Source organism: Nilaparvata lugens, chromosome 13 (assembly GCF_014356525.2).
Source record: "Nilaparvata lugens isolate BPH chromosome 13, ASM1435652v1, whole genome shotgun sequence".
Taxonomy (NCBI): Eukaryota; Metazoa; Arthropoda; class Insecta; order Hemiptera; family Delphacidae; genus Nilaparvata; species Nilaparvata lugens.
Genome location: NC_052516.1, coordinates 8,356,976 through 8,384,031, shown reverse-complemented (window position 1 = coordinate 8,384,031; position 27,056 = coordinate 8,356,976). Strand labels below are relative to the sequence as shown.

Below are 27,056 nucleotides of genomic sequence, written 5' to 3'. Positions count from 1 at the left end.
CAGAACTACAATATACTACTACAAAATACAATATACAACTACAAACTCACCTACAAACTACAATTATAAACTACAACTTTTCACTGTAGCGTTCACTGACATAGGGAAATTTAGCTTCATGTATCAACTGAATTTGAATTTTGAAATTTAAACTTGATGGAATAAGACTTATGACTTACCCAAATTTGTAAGATGATATCATATGCTTGTTCATGATGATATCAGACTCCAACTGTCCTTCTGCAATTGTTTTCAACAATTGACCATTAATTGAAAGGAAATCATAGGAAAAAGCTTAAGAATAATTGTTCAACATCAACAAAATATTTTTAACAGTGAGATAGACTGAACTTGGCCTGTATTATAATATTGTAAAACACTAGACACTTTTGTTTTCAGCTCACCAAAATTGTCAAAGTCGGATTGTGAGGAATTTCAATAATTTCCTCATGTGACTGAATAATGTCAGATAGAAAATAACTGGGTATCTCAACTCTATGATGATATATACCATCTAACAACACTGTTGGTTATAATGAGTCAAAACATTGTTGTCATATCAAATACCAGCAGGTAACCTGTGCTCTGCAAGGGTCTAACTGCAAGGATTGGGAACTTGACCAACTGAACTTTGAAGAATTTAAAATGAGCCTGAAATCATCTTCTCTTTTAATCATTACACAGATCAAGTGAACCATCTCCTCGGTGAGTTAAGAATCTATATGCGAAATTTCAAGTTGATCAGTACAGTAGTTCAGATGTGATGATGCGTCATTCGCGAATTTCCTATCCTGAATGAAAAAGACTAAGAAATTGTCGAAAGCCACAGATTTATTGATACTTAGAAAGATTTTTTTCATTCAATACTTAGAAAGACCGGTTTCGGTTATTACACCATTGTCAATAAATTTAGTTTATCAGAGATTGACAATGGTGTAATAACCGAAACCTGTATTTCTAAGTATCAATAAATCTGTGGTTTTTGACTATTTCTTAGTCTTTTCCATTCAATATGAATAACTAGAAGTTCTGTGAACAGTAGACCTCACGCAGTATTCTCATCCACAATTACCCGATTGAAACTCTAGACCTTATGGAAATACAGCGATAGACTGGCTTCTCCACACATCTGTGTAATCACGTGTCAGCTGATTTATGATGAATTATTCTATAGTCTGATTTTCACTTTAATATTGGCGTATGAAGGAGGCTCCTTTTTCCTTTCATATTATCCTTGAAATGCAAAATTCCAAAAACCTTGTATAAACGTTGATGCACAATTAAAAAAGGAACATACCTGTCAAATTTCATGAAAATCTATTACCCCGTTTCGCCGTAAATGCACAACATATGAACATTCAAACATTTGATCATTTAAACATTTAAACTTTAAAACATTCAAACATTCGAACATTCAAACATTCAAACATTCAAACATTCAAACATTTAAACATTTAAACATTTAAACATTAAGAGAAATGCCAAACCGTCGACTTGATTCTTAGACCTCACTTCGCTCGGTCAATTACCACAATTTCAACTTCTCAACTACACAAAAAAAAAAAAATTTCCTATCCCGTATGTGTATAAGCAATTATTTCGTGGGATATCTTCTTATGCTATCTGGTGACGCCCTTTAGCATATTTAGATTAAGTCTAGTTTAAATTAGTTTTAAGTCTCGCGGTAGTTGCAGTGGCGAGGCCGGCAGCTGCTGCGCCCTAGCGGATAAGTTAGTATTTAGATTATTCTATCGCATAATCGTTAGTTGAAGTTGTCAGCTCAGATCGGACGGTGAAAAAACAGGATCGTTGCTGTTTTTTCGATTGTTGCCGTTGAATTTCAATTTTACACGTTCATCATTGTGTTAAAATTATTATCGATATATTAACTGTCCCAAGTTGGGGAAAAGTACAGTTTTTCCTTGTTATTTGTGAATATATAAATTGAAATATTCAACTGGTGCGATTGGACTTTGAATTGTACAGCAGTGTAAAGTAATAGTCAATATAGTAAAGTTATCTACCAAGCAATTTTTGGACTGATCAGTAATTAAATTGATGCCAGAATTAACATACATCGGATAGGGGTAGCAGATGTACAAGAGAGGCCAACACCTTTTCCCGACTCTGTCTTGTCCTGCCACAAACCTAATTCCAATTCCTGGAGTAAGTTGGTATTTAGTATTTGAAGAAAACTACTTGCTGGTGAGTAACCAAATAAGTCACTTCTGGTATAAATTTAATGCTGAAAATATTACTTACTACATTCAATCTATTAATTATTGCTCGCGTTATTCTAGCATATTATCATTCAATATTTTGCTCTTTAAATTTATCGACAGTCCTCTGCTCTCGCTTGTAATTTGGGCTATCCATTATGTTCCTGTTGGACCGGATATGAACCCAATTTTTTTCGAATTTGTATTTTTTTCATGCTAGAATTATTTTGCGTTACAATTCTAAGTCAGTATTGTACAATTATTTCCTTGTTAGAGAAAGCTGCATGTCAGTGATTGTCGACTCCTTTCATTCAGCATAGTTGCTAGCCTTGCGTTCAAGCAATGCTTATCACATTATCGCAATACAATGGACTTGTTTGTTTCAGATAAGTTATCTGTATTGTCCAGTTGTAATAATAACTTGTTCATCGAATCGTTTTCTATTCTATTGAAAAATTAAATTGAATTATAATGGAAACTGCTTCTGATGAGCCGAAGCTGGCTTCGCCAACTGAGGTATCATTGCAAATAAATAAAGCAAAATTAACTCAGCTATTTTCAAGAGTTCAAAGATGTTATGATTTAGTTAAGGATGTAGGAACTAATAAAAAAGTTGCTAGTCAATTCCTCACATTGCATAGATTGATTCCAAATACTGTTATTGAATATGAAAAAACTGAACTTCTTATCAATGAATTAGAATTAAGTTTGAATGATCAATTCAATCCAGCATTCAATGACAGTTACTTGGTTATGGTAGCGAAAATATATGAAACAGCTGAACTTCTTCAAAAAATTAATTCAGCGCCTACTGTCGAAGTGCAATTGGCACTGACAACCTCACCTACTACTGTGTCAAATGAATTACTATTACTGAAAATTGAGTTAGCGAAATTTAGTGGTCGTCAGTCCGAATGGGCTGTCTTTTATGAGTTATTCAACGTAGAATCTGACCAGACCCCTTGGCAGAGATCTATTGCAGCAAAACGGTATGCAATTTGAAAGAACAAATGGTCACGTGGCTAACTATTAGGAAGCATGAAATAAATATTAGTATATAGAATATTAACTAGCATGTAGAGAGCATACTTAAAAAACCTAATAAAAATAATTAAGTGTATTCAGGAAATAGGAGGTTACCAAGCGCATGAATACTGAAACAATTTGCATGCACCAATAGCATAATGGCAGTTAATAGGCGGCAATAGTATGCCAATTCAAAAATATTTATATATATTTCTATAAATGTTTGGGATTTATGTTAAATTATTGTATAGTCTATGTTATAGAGATGGCCCGAAGGCAAAGAAATTATTAAACATACAACCTAAGTAATAATTTGATATTTTAGTACAATCTATTTGAACCTTTAATGGCGGAGGACTAGGATATTCAAATTTTATGTAAATTTGAAAGTCGGGAATAAGAATTGTAAAATTGAGGAGGAGAACCAAGACACTCGCCAGCCAAATGCCACCATGAGAGGACCCTAAATATTTTAGAGCGTAATACCTTGCTATAACTTGTAAAAGCTAAAGTTAGATTGAATTATTAAATTTCTTAAAAGACTTTGTGATGCTCTTATAAAGCAGAAGTCATTTTCAATTTCAAATAATTTTTGTAACCCCTTGGAAGAGACAATTCTGGCTACCATATTCCAGGACCACCAGGAGTTGGATCGACATCGGCGGCTTATAAGAAGATTTCGACACGTGAGTGAGAAATATTGAATTAGTGATGGGCGCCCTTAGTGCTTCGAATTCATCTAATAATCAAAGGTAGCTCGTCGAAAGGGTTTTCTCATGTATTAAGAATTTAATAAAAAATACTTGCGCAAGTAAGTATAGTATTAAAGGTATTTTATCAGAGGAGTAAATGAATCAGTACATTTCAGAAAATTCTATTGAATCAAAGAAGTATAAAATCTAGGCTATTAAAACATATGCATATGATCATTAATTTTTGCAATAATTTGCGATAATTTGCGATAATTTGTGTAGCTCTAATTCACTAGATGAATTTCTCTACTTATTCCATCAGGTGCCGAATCTTGCACCCTGAGATAAAATATATATTCATTACAAGGAAATCTACTAGATACTAGAGAATTTAATATATATATATTTGGATTATTAGTTGCCAATTTATCAAGTTGATCTTAAGGAACCTATTTTTAATTGAGTTGTCCAAGTCGACAAGTATTAGCAAGCTCATATCGCAGCTACATGCAAAAGGATGCATATGATTTAAAATAAAGGCACATGGTAATGTTTCGTGCTATAAATCTAGAGTATAATGTTTAGCCTGTGATATTTTACTGATTTCAATTATTGTTCTATTTTTATATTATATATTTTTTATTGCTCTTTATATTTTTTGCCTTGATCTATTTTTTGCATTATTTGTTAATATATGTATCAAATTGTTTATGGTGTGCAATTTATTTTAATTCCTCAACACTATAGTATAAGTATCATATTTATATATATTTATTTTTAATGAATTACAAGAGTTATAGGGGAAGCTCATATCTGGGCCTATAAAGATTTTATGAGACTATGTCCTATTAAAAAACCACGACCTAATTTTTTTATAATTATATCAAATATTTCATGCTCTACCGACTGATGCCAAGCAGGAGGCTAATCGTTATTTAAATATAAAGAATAACGTGACATAAAACATGCCATACCAATGTGAGACTGATGATGAGAGCTGAGCTCATTAAATAATTATTTGAAACTAAGTCAAGGCCCATATTGAAGATAATGATTAAGGACAAGTCTAGTCATATTAAAATTTGTTGTGGATGGATAATGAAACTATAGATAACTTATATGAGTATTGAGGAAAACAGGCGAAGTAAACTTTGTATTACTTTTTGGGGAATCAATAGCTTTAAATAGAGAGAAATTATATGTTTTAAAGAAAATTTTATATTATTGTTATTGTAAAAAATATATGTTTCATAGAGAGAGATTATATTTTATAAGCCAAAACTGCTATTACTTTCTAGTCAAGAATATATTATGTATTTAAGCCGGTTGGAAAATAAGTCACAGTCTGTTAACTAGTCAGGAATTAATATTCAATATTGGAGGCACTAGAGCATTATAAAAAACTTAAGTATAAATACCTTATCTTTTTGAATATCCAAACACTTTGCACATAACTGTTTCACTGTAAGTCCCGGTTTGTGTCTCTTTTTAAGCATTTTTGCATAGTATTCAGCACTTTTCAATTAGCATTTATCATATTTGACACAATGAATCACACTCCCGCAAACTCTGAAGTTTCATATATGTACGGCGGTTGCACAGATCCCACTTTGTCGACTCCCAGCACATCAAACCCCACCATGGTAGATGCCAATACACCACGAGAAAGGGAACCAGGAAGTGTCAGGTCGATAGTCTTCGATCCACAAGGTCTGCAACCTCTATCATCCACTCGAATCGATGCCGCTGACACACCATTGAATCAACGGATAGCAGAGATCAACTTTGAAGGGGGCGAGGAGCAGCCTGCAGAACCCGCATCTCCAGAGGCCGAGTCACATCTGAGCAAACAAAGTCTATTTTCAGTCACAGAGCTAGATCCATTTTAAAAGGTACTAATGGAACAAACTAGCAGTATGTTCAATATTATGTTACAAAACACAATGGATAATATGATGCAGGAGATTAAAAAAGAGAATGCGGCAATAAAAGAGGCAAATAAGCAAACAGTGGAACAGGGCATGAAAGAGACAGCAGGCACTATAAAATCAGTAGAACGACGGTTGGATACTATTGAGACTAAAGTAGAGAATCATAGGGAAGAATTAAAAGCAATGATAAATCCACAGAAAGAAAGTCAGGATAAAGTTACGGCAGGATTATCGGAAAGGTTGGATACGGTTACCTGTGAACTAAATGAAAGGATAGATAACCTAACCACACAAATCACTACAACCATTCAGGATTTAACAACTAACATTAAGGCCGATTGCCATCAAGAAATCAACAAACAAATTACCGTTGCCAATCAAAATTTAACAACTACAGTTGAAAAAAATATTAACAGTATTAAAGATATACAAAATAAACAGATTAATATGTCCACAAAAATGAACCAACTGCAAGGTAGTATCAATAAAAAAACTGAAACCTGTAAGGCTTTGAACGGAACTCTACTAATTCATAAATCCACTGTGACTCAATTAGATCAAGAAATAAATGCTAATAAAATTACACACAATAGTCAATGGCAGATGGCACAGGAAAAAATAACAGTATTAGAGAACTATATCCAACAACGACCTCAAGGAATTCAAGCAGATAACATCAACTCACATAGTATATTGCAAGGACTGGGTAAATTTGATAATACTGATCGCCATTTGCAACCTCAACCATTCATTGATCAGATAAAATTAGTACAAACTCTTGTACCTACCTCTAGGAGCATGTGGCGTCTTCGTTTGACTATTTTATTGATTGGTGAACCCCTGATGTTCTTTCGGAGTAGAGCCCATGAATTTACATCATTGGATGAGTTTGTAGCTGTCTTCCTGGAACAGTATTGGAGCAGAAGTAAACAGTTGGACGTGCTAGCAGACATCATATCATGTGATTTCAACCCTAACTTAGACGGTGCATGTACCACTTTCGTCACTGCCCTACAGTTCAAAAATTCTCAATTGAGCCAGCCCATTAACGAATCGGCATTAGCAAGTATTATTCTGAAGAAACTACCGTATCAAGTTAGAATGGCACTCGCCACACAAACCATTACTGATTTCAAACAGCTGATAAATCATTTATATGGCATACAGTCTGTGATGGCAATGTCAAACCACCGTTCAGACCAAAGATACACACGGAATCAACACAACTCAAAAAGTAATCAGTATAACAGCCAAAATTATGAACCGGTATCATATGATCACTACCGATCTGCCCCTCAATTTGAACGCCGCTATGAGCACAAGCAAAATGGTAGCTGGAATAATGAAAATTTTCAAAATCGCACAACCAACCATTACGCCCAGCAGAGCAACCGCAGGAATCACTATGATGGCTGCGATCGATTAAACTCAAATAATAGTCACACTCAGAATAATTACAACAGAAATTACAAACCGCCACCTCAACAAGTAAGCACAAATTATACATTAGCGCATGCCACAGGATTAAATCAACAAAAAACACAGAACCCAGCACCCAATGACCCGCCACCAGAGATACAGAAAACTACAGCTAATAAACCACGACTATATGATAACCCCGATACAACAAGCACAAGCTCAAATGAAACAAACAAAGAAAAGCAGGATATTTCAACATCATACACCACATTCAGAAATGATTTACCGGAGACTTTGTTAGAAGAAACCGAGAAGGAAAGCAGGCTACCGGATATCCAAATGCAAGCGTATATCGATATCGAACTGACCCATCTGCCAGGAAAGAAAAATCAGACCGCCGACTTTCTATCCAGGGAAATAGATGCTACATATTGTCAAGATACCAACCTGAAATGTTTCGCCGTAAAGAGTGGAGAAAGCATACCATACCCTCCCAACATCCAACCACGAATTCATACTGCCGTATTAACCCCTGAAAGAATCCGCATCGCCCAATACGAAGACCCAAGACTGTCCCGGATCTGCGAATTGATGGAAGAAGGAGCTGCCGAACCGCCCGATTACCTGCGACAGTATACCCGCTACAAAGGATTTATGTTCCACCGACTGGCTAAAAATACTTACGACTGGCGCCTAATCATCCCCGCTAATATGGAAACAGATTTGATAAAAGAAGCTCACGAACATATTGGACATTTTGGAACTACGAAGACCCTCCACCTACTAAAAGAAAGCTGTTATTTTAAAAGCATGCATAAAAAAGTGGCCAAAATAGTAAAAGCTTGCGATATATGCCAGAAAGCCAAATACCCGCGATATCATATCAGGGGCGAAATGAATCCCATTCTCCCCAGTGCACCATTGGAATTGATATCAGCGGATATATATGGTCCATTGCCCATGGCACAATACGGAAAAAAATACATATTCGTGCTTACATGTGTTTTTTCAAAATATACAATGCTATTTCCCATAGGTAAATTGACCGGAGAAGTTTTGGCCCGATGCATAATGGAAAGATGGACAAGTGAAGTAGGAAAGCCTAAACGAATCCTATCTGACAACGCAACCTATTTTTGTAGCAAGCAGTGGAAAGAAATACTTCACCTGGCTAATATTAAATGGTCGAGGACATCTCTTTACAACCCCAGCGCTAATCCAGTAGAGCGACGTATGGCAGAGATCTCTCGTTTTATGCGGACTTACTGTAATGAAAAACACCAACAATGGGTTAGATATATACCATTTTCAGAAGAGTGTTATAATAATAGTCTAAATGAAAGCACCGGTCGTACGCCTTACGAAATCATATTCGGTAAAAGAAACACTACATTTATCGAAAAGTTAATTGATTTTCCAAGCTCAGAAGTGAACAAATTAACAAACCCCAATATCCATCATCTAGTAAGGTTAAAGCTAGAGCAGAAGGCAAATAGTAGAAAGAGATTTCACGACCGAGCATATAAAATATTTTCATATAATATTGGAGATGAAGTTTTAGTGAAGAGCCACAGGTTATCAAATGCTTTGGAGAAAGTAACTCATAAATTCTTTTTAATTTATTCAGGGCCATTCACTATCATAGCCATATCGCATCACAACACAGTCCAGTTGCAAGAGAATGAGAATACGCACATTGTTTGGTGGGAAAATGTAGCCAATATTGAACCATATCACAGAATTTGAAATAAATACGATAAGTAATCAAGGAAAACACCACTATCAAAGAATTACTGACCTATCATGATAAATTTAATATTGAGTTGGACCGCATGGCAGTAATCCAATGTTTTTATTTCTCCCAACTGTCCAAAGCCTGCAACAAGCAAAAGAATAATTTTTAATTATGTAATTAAATTAGTTACATCAAATAAAAAAGGACACAAGCGGGGATAGAATATTTAAAGTTTGTAAATTACCTTCAAAGAGAAAAAATGTAGCAGTTAGGTTAATTGCGAGTTTCAACAACCAGTTATGACGTAAGCAGTATAAATGTAGAACAAGCAGTCAGCTGGCCAAAGCCACCTGAATCGAATGTAGCGCTCAACATATGATTATAAAAAGAAGTATTGTAACCCAAAAATGTTATTTATTACTGTTATTCATTATATTTATCAATGTTAGTATATTAATTTATATGTTTTATATTTATTACCATTAGTTATGCCATGTTTGTTACCGAAAAAACCTAAAGTGAATGCTAGTTACCCAAAACCAAAGAGCCATTAGCAAAAGAAAAAGAAAAGTATTGTACCTGATGTATAGAAAATTATTTATATTAATACCTAGGAATTACTATAAAATATAAGCCCAGAAGTTTTGTACATCGAAATTATTGTCTGAAAAGAATCAATTATGAGAATCAAGAAATGTGTGTAGTTAGGTTGGCGGCCCTGCGAGCGGCGAATTTAAAAATACTATGTTCTAAGTGTTGTGAGGAGGAATGTGTCTAGGGGATTATATTTATGATATTTTTTGTGTGTTGAGGAGGAGAATTTGTTATTGTATGTGATAGAGGTCTAAAGGAGGTGCAGCAGATAGATCTGCGAACTGTGATAAAAGTCTGAGAGTATAATTTATAAATAAAGTATGGAATATATTGATGTATTGAAGGGTGGATTTTCATTAAAAACATTGTGATTCTCAAATATTTTGAATTCAAATCCAGGGGCACGTGTAAAGTATTTGAAATTTGGGTAGATAGAAATCCCTAGCTGAAGTACTAATAGGTCTGAATAAAATAACAGGCTAATATCGCCAATGAGATAACAATAAAGATTAGATAGCATCAGCTTGTTCTGGCTAAACGGTACAATAACCTAAAAAGGAATTGAAAGAATTTTTTGCTAATAAATAATATTATTATAAAATTTTTGAAGATTGAGGTTAGGTATATACATTCAGTGATCGGCGACCTAACGATCGACCGAGCCATGCAACGTAGAATCTGACCAGACCCCTTGGCAGAGATCTATTGCAGCAAAACGGTATGCAATTTGAAAGAACAAATGGTCACGTGGCTAACTATTAGGAAGCATGAAATAAATATTAGTATATAGAATATTAACTAGCATGTAGAGAGCATACTTAAAAAACCTAATAAAAATAATTAAGTGTATTCAGGAAATAGGAGGTTACCAAGCGCATGAATACTGAAACAATTTGCATGCACCAATAGCATAATGGCAGTTAATAGGCGGCAATAGTATGCCAATTCAAAAATATTTATATATATTTCTATAAATGTTTGGGATTTATGTTCAATTATTGTATAGTCTATGTTATAGAGATGGCCCGAAGGCAAAGAAAATATTAAACATACAACCTAAGTAATAATTTGATATTTTAGTACAATCTATTTGAACCTTTAATGGCGGAGGACTAGGATATTCAAATTTTATGTAAATTTGAAAGTCGGAAATAAGAATTGTAAAATTGAGGAGGAGAACCAAGACACTTGCCAGCCAAATGCCACCATGAGAGGACCCTAAATATTTTAGAGCGTAATACCTTGCTATAACTTGTAAAAGCTAAAGTTAGATTGAATTATTAAATTTCTTAAAAGACTTTGTGATGCTCTTATAAAGCAGTAGTCATTTTCAATTTCAAATAATTTTTGTAACCCCTTGGAAGAGACGATTCCGGCTACCATATTCCAGGACCACCAGGAGTTGGATCGACATCGGCGGATTATAAGAAGATTTCGACACGTGAGTGAGAAATATTGAATTAGTGATGGGCGCCCTTGGTGCTTCGAATTTATCTAATAATCAAAGCTAGCTAGTCGAAAGGGTTTTCTTATGAATTAAGAATTTAATAAAAAATACTTGCGCAAGTAAATATAGTATTAAAGGTATTTTATTAAAGGAGTAAATGAATCAGTACATTTCAGAAAATTCTATTGAATCAAAGAAGTATAAAATCTAGGCTATTAAAACATATGCATATGATCATTAATTTTTGCAATAATTTGCGATAATTTGTGTAGCTCTAATTCACTAGATGAATTGCTCTACTTATTCCATCAGGTGCCGAATCTTGCACCCTGAGATAAAATATATATTCATTACAAGGAAATCTACTAGATACTAGAGAATTTAATATATATATTTGGATTATTAGTTGCCAATTTATCAAGTTGATCTTAAGGAACCTATTTTTAATTGAGTTGTCCAAGTCGACAAGTATTAGCAAGCTCATATCGCAGCTACATGCAAAAGGATGCATATGATTTAAAATAAAGGCACATGGTAATGTTTCGTGCTATAAATCTAGAGTATAATGTTTAGCCTGTGATATTTTACTGATTTCAATTATTGTTCTATTTTTATATTATATATTTTTTATTGCTCTTTATATTTTTTGCCTTGATCTATTTTTTGCATTATTTGTTAATATATGTATCAAGTTGTTTATGGTGTGCAATTTATTTTAATTCCTCAACACTATAGTATAAGTATCATATTTATATATATTTATTTTTAATGAATTACAAGAGTTATAGGGGAAGCTCATATCTGGGCCTATAAAGATTTTATGAGACTATGTCCTATTAAAAAACCACGACCTAATTTTTTTATAATTATATCAAATATTTCATGCTCTACCGACTGATGCCAAGCAGGAGGCTAGTCGTTATTTAAATATAAAGAATAACGTGACAATAGGAAAAGTCTTATTGTAAAATGTTTAGTGGGAGGTCACTCAGCTCGTGAGTGTAAAAGCAATGCTTCCTGTACTCAATGCAAAAATTCACATCATATGTTGTTACATTTCGATTTCAAAAATCAATCTGAAGAGAGTGGTGTTAGTTGTTGTAGTACTAAATTGGTAAACAATGAGTCTGAAAATGATAAAACTATTGTTTTATTTTCTACTGCTATCGTTCTGATCAGAAATAAGAGAGGGCAAGAATGACCCCTGCGATTTCTTATCGACTCTGGTAGTGAGAAGAATTTTGTAACTTCTCATGCCTGTCGTCAGCTAGGCTTGTTATATTAAACCTGTCTATTCAACTGTCACTGGGTTTGGCGGTCAATCAAGTAAGGTTCAAGGTCGAGCGTCGTTCACAATTCGTTCTCATGCTGACACTACATTTTCGTTTGCTGTTGATGCGTTGGTAGTTGAAAAAATACTTGACAGATTACCATCTCGTGAAGTTGATGTGTCTAAGTTGTCCTACTTGAAATCATTGAAATGATAAATTGGCGGATGATAAATTTTTCATCCCTGGAAAATTGGATGGTATTTTGGGTGCCGAATTCTTTCCCGATCTTATCAATAATTACCAATCTTATCAAGAGGTAGGTTCAGTCAAATTAGTTGACAGTAAACTGGGTTTTATTGTTATGGGTTGAGCCCCAGTTTTGAACTCGTCACAAAATAAACAATTCAATAATTTTGTTTGCTTGTCTCTAGTTTACCTTTGAATGATCTAGTACAGAGGTTTTGGGAGGTTGAAGATTGTCCTAAATCGGGGAATGATCTTACACCTGCCGAGTTGGATTGTGAAAATAATTTTCGTTCATCTGTTCGTCGTTTGGAATCAGGTCGATTTGTGGTATCCTTGCCGTTTGAAAAATCAGCTGATTGTTTGGGTGATTCATATTCTATGGCTAAATGGAGATTGACAAATTTGGAAAATCGTCTCACTCGCTCCGAAGATATTAAGATCGCATACCACGAAATATTGTTGGATTATTTGCGCCAAGGGCACATGACCTTGATTGAGGATCATGAAAATAAACAGGGGTATTATATTCCTCACCACGCAATCGTGAAGGCTCGTAGTACTACTACACCTGTAAGAATCATTTATGATGCAAGCGCTAAAACTACGACTGGTTTGTCATTGAATTCGATTCTCCATGCTGGTCAGAAGTTACAGATGAACATTTTCGTGTTGCTATTGAATTTTCGTCTTTTTGCAATTGGAGTGACAGGTGATTTGAAACAGATGTATCGTCAAATATTTGTGAGTGAATCTTGCCGTGAATTTCAGCGGGTGTTATGGAGATTTTCGGTAGACAATCCTGTTGAAACCTATGAAATACATTGTGTCGTATTTGGTATCACTTCCTCTCCGTACTTGGCTTTGAGAACTATCCATGAGTTGGTTGAGAGGGAAGGCGATAATTTTCCGGATGCTAAAGCTCGCATTCCTACAGATATGTTCATGGACGATTTGGTAATGTCTGTCCCTTCTGTAAGTGACGCGAAAAAATTGTGTAGTCAGGCCAAAGAGCTGTTTAAAGCTGGTGGATTTGAATTGACTAAGTTTGCGTCAAATTCGGAGGAGCTGATGACAAGTCTCAATGATAGTGAAAGGTCCTTGTTGTCCAAAGAATTCAATATCGAAAATTCATTAGCCATATTAGGTCTAGAGTGGCAACCATTTTCCGATTCGTTTCGTTTTTTCGTCTCACAGGGTCACTCTATTGCCACAAAACGGAATATATTATCTGCTGTGGCGCGAATCTATGATCCTCTAGGACTAGTTGCTCCTCTCACGTTGTTTTTGAAATGTCTTATAGAAGAATTATGGCGTATTGGTTCAGATTGGGATGAAAAACCGCCTGATTCTATTGCATCTCAGTGGGAGATATGTCAAACAGAATTTCAATCTTTGTCGAATTTGTCCATTCCTCGTCACTTAGGAGTATTTGTTGGTTCCAAGATTACATTAATTTGTTTTTGCGATGCAAGTCAGTCTGGCTATGGAGCTGTGATCTATTTGAGATCACAGGAAGAAGATGGTAGTTCTTCAACAGTAACACTGCTGTGTGGAAAATCGGAGGTTGCACTGAGTAAAACTCTATCAATACCGAGATTTGTATTAGTCAATCCACTTGAAGCTACCCTCTCTGTCCTCGAACTTCGTTGTAAAATTGTCTGTGTTGTCGCTTTGTCAGACTCAACTGTTGTTCTCCATTGGATAAGAGGTTTGCCGTCACGTTGGCGTTCGTGGCTAATCGAGTCTCGAAAATTCAAAACGCACACATCGATTGTTGGATGCATGTTTCTGGTGAGGATAATCCCGCCGATTCTTTATTGCGTGGTCTTAAACCAATGGATCTCATTAATCACGAGACATGGTGGACAGGACCCCACTGGTTGACTATGGAGGAAAATCACTGGCCTGTAAAATTTGAAATTGAAGAAATAGAGTGTCCACCTGAAATGAAATCTTCAAATGTTGTCACGATTGTTCAATCTGAAAGTGTTTCAGATAATGTAATATATAATTTGATTGAGAAATGCTCTGACTATCAACGTTTGCTTCGTATCATGATACTATAGTCGGCCAAGCGAAAATGGATCCTTCAAGGCCACTGCAATGTTGCCACTCTTGTCCACCCCTCGCTCGACCAGTCTATATACATTGACTATATTTCTACACCCTGAACATCGCTCTTTCCTTCTCATACCTTCCCTCTTCCTCTTTTCCGTCACTACCTGTCACAAATTCTTTTGAGCACGTCAGGTACAAAAGTTCTATTGTGTCATTCTTTGAGGTTAGAACAATAACATCCCCCGTTACCTCCTCCCATCAGCCGCTATATTCTTTAACATCATGAAATGAAGGAAATAATATTGTTATGTATAATGTATAACTCTTTCTTGAGTCATGACATCAATAAATCCAATTTTATAAAGATGATTAGATTTTTCTTTATAAATGCAACTATTTATAAACTGAGCTATTACTTCATAAAGGTTACTTGAAGACTTTTATAATAATCAATTGGAAGTGGAGTGATGTAATTTTATTTATTTTAGCCAATATTCTTGTAGTGCCCACTACACTCTGCATTTTTCAGTTTGCATGAATTCTCATTTGATTCCCATCACACTTCATCCAGGCTTTGGACTGGCTGAAAGTACTTGTACAATCAGGCGTGTTTAAAATCTTTTTTCTTTTCACCTTTTTCACATTTCATCTTTTTTCATCTCATATTTCAATACATTAATTACACATATACATTATTTACACATATACATTAATATACATTATTTACACTTATACATTATTTACACATGTATACATTAATTTATTTTTCTGCTTCTTCATTCTTAATCCCTTTCAAATTCGGAATCACCAGATGAACTGTCTCCTGTTATTGTAATAACAAGTGATTCCATTGCCAAATCACGAGGGCACTCTTTTTTCAAATCATCTTCTTGAATTTCTTCTACATGCTTCACACATTTCCTCCAATCTTCCACAGTCACCCTCTCAATAGCCTCGTGCATAAGTTTCTCAACATCTGCCAATCGGAATGTTTTATTTTTTGTGGCTACATAATTTTTCACTTGTGCCCACACAAGCTCAATCGGGTTGTAGTGAGCATGATAGGGTGGCATACGAACCACTTCATGGCCCATTTCCAGTGCGATCCTATCAATTTCATACTCCTTCACGGCGTATTTTATTTCATTTCTCGACAATAATTCGGCCTTTGTCTCATTTTCAGAGAAAGAAACATTCTTCGATTCTAGCCAATTCTGGATATCCACCTTTTTCCAGTTGGTGCGAGGGATTTTTTCTGTCAGCGCAGAGTGATAACTTGCATTGTCCATCACAATCACTGAACTCTCTTCAAGGAGATTGAGAAAGTTCCGGAACCAATCTGTAAAAATGTCAGCGTTCATTTCGGTGTGATAATCTAACGAAGTGGACTTCTTTGCTTTAAAAATTAGTTTGCACTCAGGAATAAACCCCGTTTGAGCTGATCCAGTATGAAGAATGATCAATCGGCCTCCTTTTCCAACTGGAACTTTCAATCCACCACTTCCGTCTTCGTGTTGCCATATCATCGATCGGCTATGATTTTGATTGACCCACGTTTCGTCAATGTAGAATATTGGTCGGGGATTAATTTCTCTTCTTATCTCGTGCATTTTTCTGAGAAAAACTGCTCGTGCACACGCAATGTCTCTCCTCTCCATTAACAATTGTCGACCATCATTACACTTCCTAAATCTGAAACCCAAACTCTTTATGATTTTTCTGACGGATTCAACACTCCCACTGAAATTAATCTTCTCTTTCAAAACAGTTCTGATTCTTTCAGACGTAGGATACTCTCCATTATCATAGAATTGAAATACACATCGGCGCACCATGTCCTTATCAAAACTGTCCATGTTGACCACTTTTGCATCTCTGGAGTATTTTTTTCGAGGCGTATCAAATTTCACTTCCTCATCCGAGTCATCTACACGTCTCCGTATTCGCTTTACAGTTGTAACACCAACTCCACATGCTTCAGCTGTAACCTCTTGAACTTTTCGAAAATTGATCAATTCAAGTCTATCGGGGTTTTCGGCTATCTTTTGGAAGAATCTGTAGACATTCCAGATGATATTCCTTTCTTGCTTCCCAATATCACTTCTTCCTCTACGTGATCCTGATTTAGTTGGAGGTGTGTGCAGTATTCCGATGTTGGGTGGTGTTTCGATATTGTGCGGTGTGGTGGTGTTGTGCGGTGTGTGCGGTGTTTCAATTTCAATTGTACAGTCCATTTCAATAAATTAATCTTTGGGCTATAAAAACACTATAAAAACTTAGATGGCATACTGTAATATACAAAATATACAAACTAACTATTCTACCACTTTATACTGAATTTAGAACATAACTTAATATATACAAACATTAATAAAATTTATAACTCACTACTCTGCTATTTTCCACAGTCAATATAAATCAGTTACGGAGCGAAGTTGCTTACAGAACTGCAAATGACAGAATGAGTTCCTCTCGCCAGCAGAGCCAGTATGGTGTTGAAAGGTTGAAGGTATTCATAGTGTTTTCCAGAATTGTTCATTTATGCGTGAGGAGGTGATTATTATATTTCTCAGAAAAACTCATTGATATATTTTTGACTCGGCCTATTCACATTTCAACTCCTTTTCATGCTTCTATTATTTTTCAAACACCAGCACAGCTGTTGAAAGTTATATGTATTATAAATATATAGTATAAAAGCATTATGTACAATACATTTGTAAAACTGTGAACTATATTGTCCTCGTCATAGTCAACAATCCAGAGAAGGCAAACAATACTCCCCACAATAACAATACTTCACTATCACACCCTCTCTCACACACACATTCACTTTCTCTCTTACTAGCCACCCTTAGTACAAAGTGGCAACAGTGTTGGTAGAGACGGGTGGTGGTGTCAAGAGCAAGCTTCGACCTTGAAGGACCCATTTTCGTTTGGCCAACTATAGTATTGAAGGCAGTGCAAATATTGCCAAAAGCAGGTGAACTGGAATTCGATGCGGCGGAGAGATATTTGTGTAGAGTCGTACAGAGAATTCATTTTTCACGTGAGCTTGTTCAACTAAAAAAGGGTGAAGATTGTGCCCCCAAATTTCAGCGTTTGTCACAGTTTATAGACAAGGAGTTAATTCGAGTTGGTGGTCGTTTGCCGAACTCAGACATGGATTTCGACAGCTGTCACCCTATTGTCTTGCCTAAGAGTGAACCTTTCATCAACCTTCTTGTCGATCATTATCATCAAAAAAATTGTCATGCTGGTCCTCGTCTATTAATGTCGTTAATAAGACATAGGTTCTGGATACTTTCTGCTCGTGTGGTCATTCGGAGTCGTATTCAAAAATGCAATAGGTGTTTCCGATGTCGGCCTAGCGTAACACCTCCCAAAATGGGTGATTCACCTGCATGCAGGGTACTCCAGAGTAAACCGTTTGGACAGTGTGGTGTTGATTACGGTGGGCCTGTACGCATCACAATGGCTCGATCCTCAAAGCATACATTTGTCTATTTGTTTGTATGTCAACAAAGGCTGTGCACATAGAATTGGTTTCTGATTTATCTACGCCAATGTTTCTTTCAGCATTTTGCCGATTTTTATCTCGACGCGTACCTTGCCGTGTAATTTATTCCGATAATGGTACAAATTTCGTTGGTGTGCATGCACAGCTGGTACAGTTAGTGAAATTATTGGATTCGTCGGAATTTCAAAATACAATTACTAATGATCTGGCTGATTATTGAGTGGATTGGAAATTCATTCCCGCTGCTTCCCCAAATTTCGGTGGAATTTGGGAGGCCAACATAAAATTGGTCAAGTTGCATTTGATAAAAGTGATTGGCAATCAACTATTGACCTATGAGGAGATGAATACTGCGTTGGTTGAAGTGGAGGTGGTGTTGAACTCTCGGCCATTGTGCCCTTTGAGCGAGGATCCGAACGAACCTCTCGCCTTAACTCCGGATCATTTTTTGAAGCTGACACCGTTGACGGCTTTTCCAATGAAGGATGTGACCGACATTCCCGTCAATCGTCTCACTCATTACGAACTCATCGACCAGCTTGTTCAATCGTTTTGGAATAGATGGAGAAAGGAGTATCTCCATGAATTACAAGTATGTGGAAAGTGGTCCAAGTCTTCACCTCCTCTCACTGTTGGAACGGTTGTGATAGCCTAATCTACCCCCATTGAAGTGGCCTCTAGGAATCATTGAGGAAGTGTTTCCTGGAGCCGATGGTGTCATACGTGTGGCAGTAGTACGTTTAGCTACTGGTCGTTTCAAACGTCCTGCCACCAAATTGTTTCCATTGCCCACACAATAGTTCTTAGGATAAGAATTATTGTTTGTTTTGTTGTGTTAGCATTTTTCTTTTGTCGTCTTAATTTTCTTTCGGTTTGTTTTGTTTTGTCTAGTTTTGGCCAAAGTCGTGGCTGAAAACTATGTTTCAGGGTGGGGGGAATGGTGACGCCCTTTAGCGTATTTAGATTAAGTCTAGTTTAAATTAGTTTTAAGTCTCGCGGTAGTTGCAGTGGCGAGGCCGGCAGCTGCTGCGCCCTAGCGGATAAGTTAGTATTTAGATTATTCTATCGCATAATCGTTAGTTGAAGTTGTCAGCTCGGATCGGACGGTGAAAAAACAGGATCGTTGCTGTTTTTTCGATTGTTGCCGTTGAAATACAATTTTACACGTTCGTCGTTGTGTTAAAATTATTATCGATATATTAACTGTCCCAAGTTGGGGAAAAGTACAGTTTTTCCTTGTTATTTGTGAATATATAAATTGAAATATTCAACTGGTGCAATTGGACTTTGAATTGTGCAGCAGTGTAAAGTAATAGTCAATATAGTAAAGTTATCTTCCAAGCAATTTTTGGACTGATCAGTAATTAAATTGATGCCAGAATTAACATACATCGGATAGGGGTAGCAGATGTACAAGAGAGGCCAACACCTTTTCCTGACTCCGTCTTGTCCTGCCACAAACCTAATTCCAATTCCTGGAGTAAGTTGGTATTTAGTATTTGAAGAAAACTACTTGCTGGTGAGTACCCAAATAAGTCACTTCTGGTATAAATTTAATGCTGAAAATATTACTTACTACATTCAATCTATTAATTATTGCTCTCGTTATTCTAGCATATTATCATTCAATATTTTGCTCTTTAAATTTATCGACAGTCCTCTGCTCTCGCTTGTAATTTGGGCTATCCACTATCTTTTCTCTATTGTATCATCATAAATGATACAGTATCACCACACATGATACAGTTATCATCTCAACTTGTTACAGTATCAACATAATATGATACAGTTTAAACTCAACTTGATACACAGCACGATAAATTGATGCAGAGCTTCGAAACTGGATGAATTCTGAAAAACAATGAGATATGTTCTTATGATATCATTACTCTAAGGGCCGGTTTCCGAGCTCAGGATTCAGCTAAGTTCTAGACTTTAAACAGTTGGAGTCAGAAAATTGGCTTTCCAAAACGGGGCGTAGTTGCAGTTTCTATGCCGTTGCTTGCCGTTACTCTGTATCTGAGACAGAGAGAAACTGCTTTTTCGAAAGCCAATTTTCTGACTCCAGCTGTTTAAAGTCTAGAACTTGGCTAAATCCCGAAGTCGGAGACCAGCCCTAAGATTTTGTCGAGTATTGTTCTTACCGAAACGAATGGCGACTCCATTTAATAGATATTTGGTCTCAAAAATTCCCAGAAGTAGACCATCTACGTCGTCATTAAGCCGCACGATTTCAATGCCATCATAGGACTCGATATAGTGAATTGGATTTTTCATTATCACCACCATATTAAATACTCTCAGGAACTTCTTATTCTGTTGGAAATATATTTCTTAATATTGGAAGTGACTGCATTAGATACTCTCAGGAACTTATTACTGTGTTGGAAATATATAAGAAATATTAGAAGTGACTATAGAGTAGTCTACTGTAGCTTATAAGCCTGGTTTTCAATAGTAGAGTGCCCTGGGCAAGTACCAACTATCTTGTGAACTCTACCAATGGAAACGTTCATGATAGAGTAGAGTCATGGTAGAGTACTAGTTTTTAGTAGAGTTCATAGTATTGTCAGCTGTGCTGAATGGAGAGTTGTATTTTTCTGGCTCTAAATTTTGTAAAATTGTGTGAAAATTTTTCAATTATTACTGATTTGAGTGTAATATTTGTGTTTACTAACCAGTTTCTCAAACTCCAAAATCAAAAATTCCTGGTTCCTGTTGTTTTTTAGTAAAAAATGAATAAATTTCAGAAATTTGGAATCATAACCTCATTTTGGACTTTTCAAATATAATACAAATTTGGGAAATGAATAGTACAAGGAATATCCTCAGTTTTTCTCTCCCATTCAGTAAATAATAATAATATCGCATGACCTGGCTGGCTCATTCAGTGCATTCTTGCCTGCTTGAGTCTATCGGAAATACACAAGGGGCATAATTGTAACCATGAAACAGTCCACAAACTATGTCATTGACATTTCATATCACATCTAAATAATTATGACATTTCCAAGTATGTGTTGATATTGAGCCACAAAACTTGAAAAACTAAAACTATCCCTCTGTTTTCATTGTTGTATGGTGTCTGGAAAACAATGTATTTCTTCAATACCAGATTTATAAGTAGAAGAAGACGAAGAAGGAGGAAGGAGAAGAAGAAGACAGGAAAAGAAGAAGAAGAAGAAGAAGAAGACAGACAGGAGAATAATAATAATAATAATAATAATAATAATAATAATAATAATAATAATAATAATAATTATAATAATAATAAAAGTGGAATCGGAATGAGCTCCAGGACCTGGACAGGGAAACCCGAAAAAGGATACACATGGAGAGAAGTTTACATCCCCGCACTTCTGTTGCCCAAATATACCTGCCAAGGCATGAAGGGGGCAGAGGTCTACTTGGTTTGGAGAATCTGCACAACAGGGTGGCCTTACAGTTTGCCTGCAGCATACAAAGATGCTCTGATCCCCTTTTGCAGCTGGTTCATGACCATGAAGTTGCAGGGGTTGGGGTCTTCCTATATAAGGCAGCACAGCATGCGGCAGATACCCTTGGTCTCGATTTTCGTTCTGATCGGGAGGAGGAGCATGAGCCTAATCAGCTCAGGGCTAGAATAAAAGACTGCTGAGTACAGACTCCTGTTGCAGCAACATAAGGACAAGTCCTTGCATGGTGTTTTCTACAGGCATGTTGAGGAGCAAGGCTTGTCCAAGCCACTGACTTTTGCTTTTCTGAAGTCAGCAGCCCTGAAATCTGAGACTGAGGGTCTCATACTGGCATGTCAAGATGGTGTCATCAACACATTGTCATACCACAGCAGAGTAATGCACATGGATGTTGCTGATATCAGTTGCAGGGTGTGTCATAGAGCACCAGAGATGATCATGCACATCCTGTCTTCTTGTTCTGTGCATGCAACTGCAGGCTACATCCATCGACATAATGCTGCTCTGCGAGTGCTCAATTACCATCTTAAGGTGCGTACAGACTTTCGCTCTGCTCCGCAACCGAACGTCACTCCAGCAGAGCGATTGATGATCGACCGGGGAGCAACTATGGTTCGACCGGGGAACGCGAGAAGATCTAACATCTTCTGTAACGTTCATGATGGGTGCGTGGGCGGCGCGACTGTAGTTCGATGGAGGAACAAGGGCGGTACGAGGGAGGAGCGAGCTCGGTGCAGGTTGGAAGAGTGTATATGTGTATGCAGCTTTAGACACTCATCTGGTATCGACAAAACACCAGTGCTGCCTTATGCCCCAGGGGAGATTGAATCTGTTGTGGGGAATGAGAGGTGCCAAATTTATTGGAATTACTCATTCTCTACCATCAGGCTTTCAAGAGCCACAAATCCTGATATTGTCCTCCTTGACATCACTTTGAAGACAATGTATGTCATTGAGTTTTCGGCACCAGCTGAGGGTAACATTGTCACCAAAGAGGAGGAAAAACAGACGAAATATCATGACCTACTAATGGAGCTGTGCAGGCTAAACCCAGGCCACTCTGTGAGAATGGTGGTGTTGATTGTGTACTGGGAGGCGTGAGACCTTCATTTTTGGCCAACCTTAGAACGATTCCAGCCTGTGAGAGACCTGCTGCTGTGCTTGCAGGTCAGATGCAGAAGGCTGTCATTCTTGGTTCATTACGTCTACTCAGATCAAACGATTTAATGGTAACGGACCCAGTATGATTGTTTACCACATGGACATGTGGAGCAGTCACTCTGGAAAAATTGCTTGTCACTCTTCCTTGGGGGTCGGAGCCCAGGGAAAGGGTGGTCAAGCAAAACCTCAAACAGGGAAAATGATAATAATAATAATATATAATAATAAAGTAAATTCTTATGGCTTTTGTTGGTGGGGGGTCCCGTGCGGGAAGGTCCCACCGCCTGAATATATAATTTAAGCCGTCAATGGGCCTTACGACTGTCATACTTCAGCCTTCATACTTCAGCCGGGACCGACAGTTTAACGTGCCCATCCGATAACACGGGAGTGATCTGCTGGTTAAAAAACTTTTGGTATTGAGAGGGTTTGAACCCGGGAGCTCTATGCTGCTACGCAGGAACTCTATCCACTAGACCATGGATCACTCCATAATAATAATAATATAATAATAATAATAATAATAATAATAATAATAATAATAATAATAATAAGAATAATAATAATAATAATAATAATAAAATAATAATAATAATAAGAATAATAATAATAATAAGAATAATAATAATAATAATAATATTAATAAGAAGAATAATATCAATAAGAATGATAATAATAAGAGGAAGAAAAAGAAGAAAAAAAAAAAGAAGAAGAAGAAGAAGAAGAAGAAGAAGAAGAAGAAGAAGAAGAAGAAGAAAAAAAATGAAGAAGATTTCATTAATCATCGTTTGAGAAATCAAACAGTGACAAGTGAAAAATTGCACAAACCTTATCTGTTTTCGATACACATTCAAATACTTCCTGTTCATCGTGGTAGTAATGGAAACTTATATCAATGTTGACCAGCATATATTGATCACCTCCATTTTTGACACTTTCCGTCCTTATAATTGGTCTATTTTTAAAAAACTCCCCTTCGGATACAGGTATAATTGAACAGCTGCGAAAAAATTGAATAATTATTATTTTTCTCACAGATACCTTGAAAAGTGACCATTTCTGTACTGATTGCAGGCTGCGAAGAATCACTTTTCCGCTCTAGTGCGCAAAGTATTACTTTGCGTACTCCAGATTTGCAGCATGACAACGCAAAATAGTTAGTAGGTTATATGGAGCACAAGTGCAGGAAAATAAAAATTAATTTGGTAAAAATGTCTGTGGTTAGATAAGAATCATCAATGGCTGTATGGCTACATATTTATGATAAAAACCCAATCTAGAAATCCAAAACAATAATAATGTTTATCTAAATCATAATTAAATAATAACTTCTCATCATTTAATAATAAATAATGTTTCTTTTCTATTGACAGTAATAATTATTTCAACTCCAAGCAATGAGAAATGTAGCAAACACACATTATGAAATTCAAATTTTCAGGTTAAATAATTACCGATTGAAATCCATGTCAATAAAATTGATAAAATAACATTAGAATATACTACAATAAAATATTTTCTATAAATGTTGTCTATGTTATTTTATAAATATTTTTTAGTTTACTTATAGTATTTTTCGGTAATTTTAGTTAACCATATTAAGTCTAAATATCTGAATACGGTTTTTAGCTGGATGAAACGAAGTTAGGTACGATTCTTCCCGCTAGGTTGCGCGCTTGTCGGTTCAGCCATCTTGCAGCTATCCCAATAAGCTGTTGGCGTGTATTTTGAATGGAATTTTTTTGTTTTATCTGTATTTTTTCTGATTCTTAAATGAATAAAAATGAGAACTTTGGCTGAGAATTTTCAACTTCAATTGGATTATTAATTTATAAATGAATTAAGGTTGTTATTAATAACAGCATCATACACAAACATTTGATTGATTTCAGCCATCATTTTACCCATAATTACCCAATTTTCATATTCAATGGTAACTGTAGGAAAAATTTAATGTGAAATACATGCGCAAAGTTCGTTTGCTGCACTCAAGAAACCATTCCGCCCTCGCCTATGGCTCGGGCGTGAATGTTTCTCACGGTGCAGCAGACTGTCACTTTGCGCACTAGTTGCACAAATAACTATTGTTTCATTGAACCAGTGTGATTTTGACATTAGAGAGTCGTTTTTACTTTCTTGCCCTATTACCATAGGTGAGGAGAGTATTGCTTTCCGGAAAAAATTAAGGTACCCCAATTTCTAAATTTCTATGAGTTTCAAGGTCCCCTGAGTCCGAAAAAGTGGTCTTTGGGTATGGGTCTGTATGAGTGTATGTGCGTCTGTGTACACGATATCTCATCTCCCAGTTAACGGAATGACTTGAAATTTGGAACGTGAGGTCCTTACACTAAAAGGATCCGACACAAACAATTTCGATCAAATTCAATTCAAGATGGCGGCTAAAATGGCAAAAATGTTGTCAAAAACAGGGGTTTTCGCGATTTTCTCAAAAACGGCTCCAACGATTTTGATCAAATTCATACCTGGAATAGTCATTGATAAGCTCTATCAACTGCAACAAGTCCTATATCTGTAAAAATTTCAGGAGCTCCGCCCCATCTATGCAAAGCTTGATCTTAGATTCTCAATTATCAACCTCCATACACAATTCAAACAACAAATTTGAAGTGGAAAAGATAGAGCATGAAAATCTCTGCAATGGATGTTCAGTAACATTTCCACCTAAAATTAAAAATAAGCTTGAAATATGAGAAAATGTGATTATTCAATTGCAAACTGTTGTCAACTGTTGATTCTATTAAATCATTCATTATGAAGAGATAGCAGATCCCGTGTGTATCCAGCTTTATTGTCCTGTCACCAGCTGACTCAGATCTTTGAATAGTAGACCTTAGATGCGCAGGAACACTAGCGTCAGGTGATCAATTTTCATAACGGCAAGGAAAGTTGTGTGAGTGCGCCACACCAGATTTTTTATGGTAATATTGGCGTTCAAAGGAGACTCCTTTCCCTTTTGTATCATCCTTGGAATGCAAAATTTCAAAAAACCGTATGTATACGTCGACGCGAAATTCAAAAAGGAACATACATGTCTAATTTCATGGAAATTTATTGCTGCGTTTCACTGTAAATGCGGAACATATGAGCATAAATTTAAACAAAAAAAACATATAAACATAAAGAGAAATGCAAAACCGTCGACTTGAATCTTAGTTCTCACTTCGCTCGGTCAATGATTTAAATATAAACTTACTTCATCTCAGAGAAGTGTTCATTTTCAACTGTCACTGGCTTAGACCCTATTCTCAGGTTAAGCCCTTCAGCACTGATCAGAGTCCTGTGGATAGTTGTTGGAGTCAGTTTGTAGAGAATGTCTTTTCGGTATAAGGTTCTGAAAAGTTGCAAAACGGTACAAAATGTGAGCACTCGATTTCTACAAACGTTTTTAGAATTCTTCAATTTTGTTTTCCATCACTCACTTCTCACTATTGAATCACTTTTTATTCTGTTAAATAGAACGACTATAGTGAGGTTCACGTTATAATGGCAGTGGAGAAGGATAGCAGAACAACGTTACTCTGTTGTATATCCATACTTTTTCACTGTTAAAATTAGACTTGAATTTTAAAAAAACACTTTTGAAGTTAAAATACACTTACTTTTTTGTTACTTTTGTCCTTTTTCAAGTAAGTGTATTTTCATTTCAAAGTGTTTTTCAAAATTCAAGTTTAAGAACAACTTTGCTGATTCTCTGTCTTGTCAATGCATTCTATAGACGGTAGCTGATACAGGATACTTGATGTAATATTAACTGTTCATTCTTGTTTAAAATAATCAATTATATTTTGTTGAGCAATAAATTATACTTCTCAATAATTTCATAATTGAGATGAAATATCTTATTGATGAATTATATTAAATATATCAATTATTGATTCTACATTGCTAAAATACGATCTGGCAACAGAGGAAAGCGAGAAAGAGATAGGGCTATCCGCTTTGTGAATGATAGACAATGATAGCAATACAATTGCTAATCAAACACTGTCATTATAACGTGGACTTCACTATAGCAGTGATTTCTTTTGAAATAATTTTTTTCTACAACTGTGTGTAAAAAAAGAATAAAACAGCTTATTTCTGAGGAGAATCTACTTTTTTGCTTGCTAACCATCTGCGCATGCGCAGTAAATTCTCTTTACTTTTGCAAATCATTCGCGCATGCGCAGAAGAGTTTCTTTACGCTCGCCAATCAGCTGATGGTAAGCAGCTCACCAAAAGGTCAGATCTTAACCTAAAAAGTCGGTAATTGTAGCTTCAC

At 36.0% G+C, this 27,056-nt stretch overlaps 1 protein-coding gene across 1 annotated transcript in view; it reads right to left on the bottom strand.

Moving 5' to 3' along the window:
- LOC111055500 overlaps positions 1-27,056 on the bottom strand; it is a 145,582-nt gene that overhangs the window by 91,968 nt on the left and 26,558 nt on the right. The window contains exons 8-11 of the mRNA XM_039439723.1: positions 25,989-26,126; positions 23,603-23,774; positions 20,303-20,474; positions 180-240 (exon numbers count right to left, since the gene is read on the bottom strand). Coding sequence (XP_039295657.1) covers positions 180-240; positions 20,303-20,474; positions 23,603-23,774; positions 25,989-26,126 — 543 coding nt within the window. The remainder of the gene's footprint in view (positions 1-179; positions 241-20,302; positions 20,475-23,602; positions 23,775-25,988; positions 26,127-27,056) is intronic.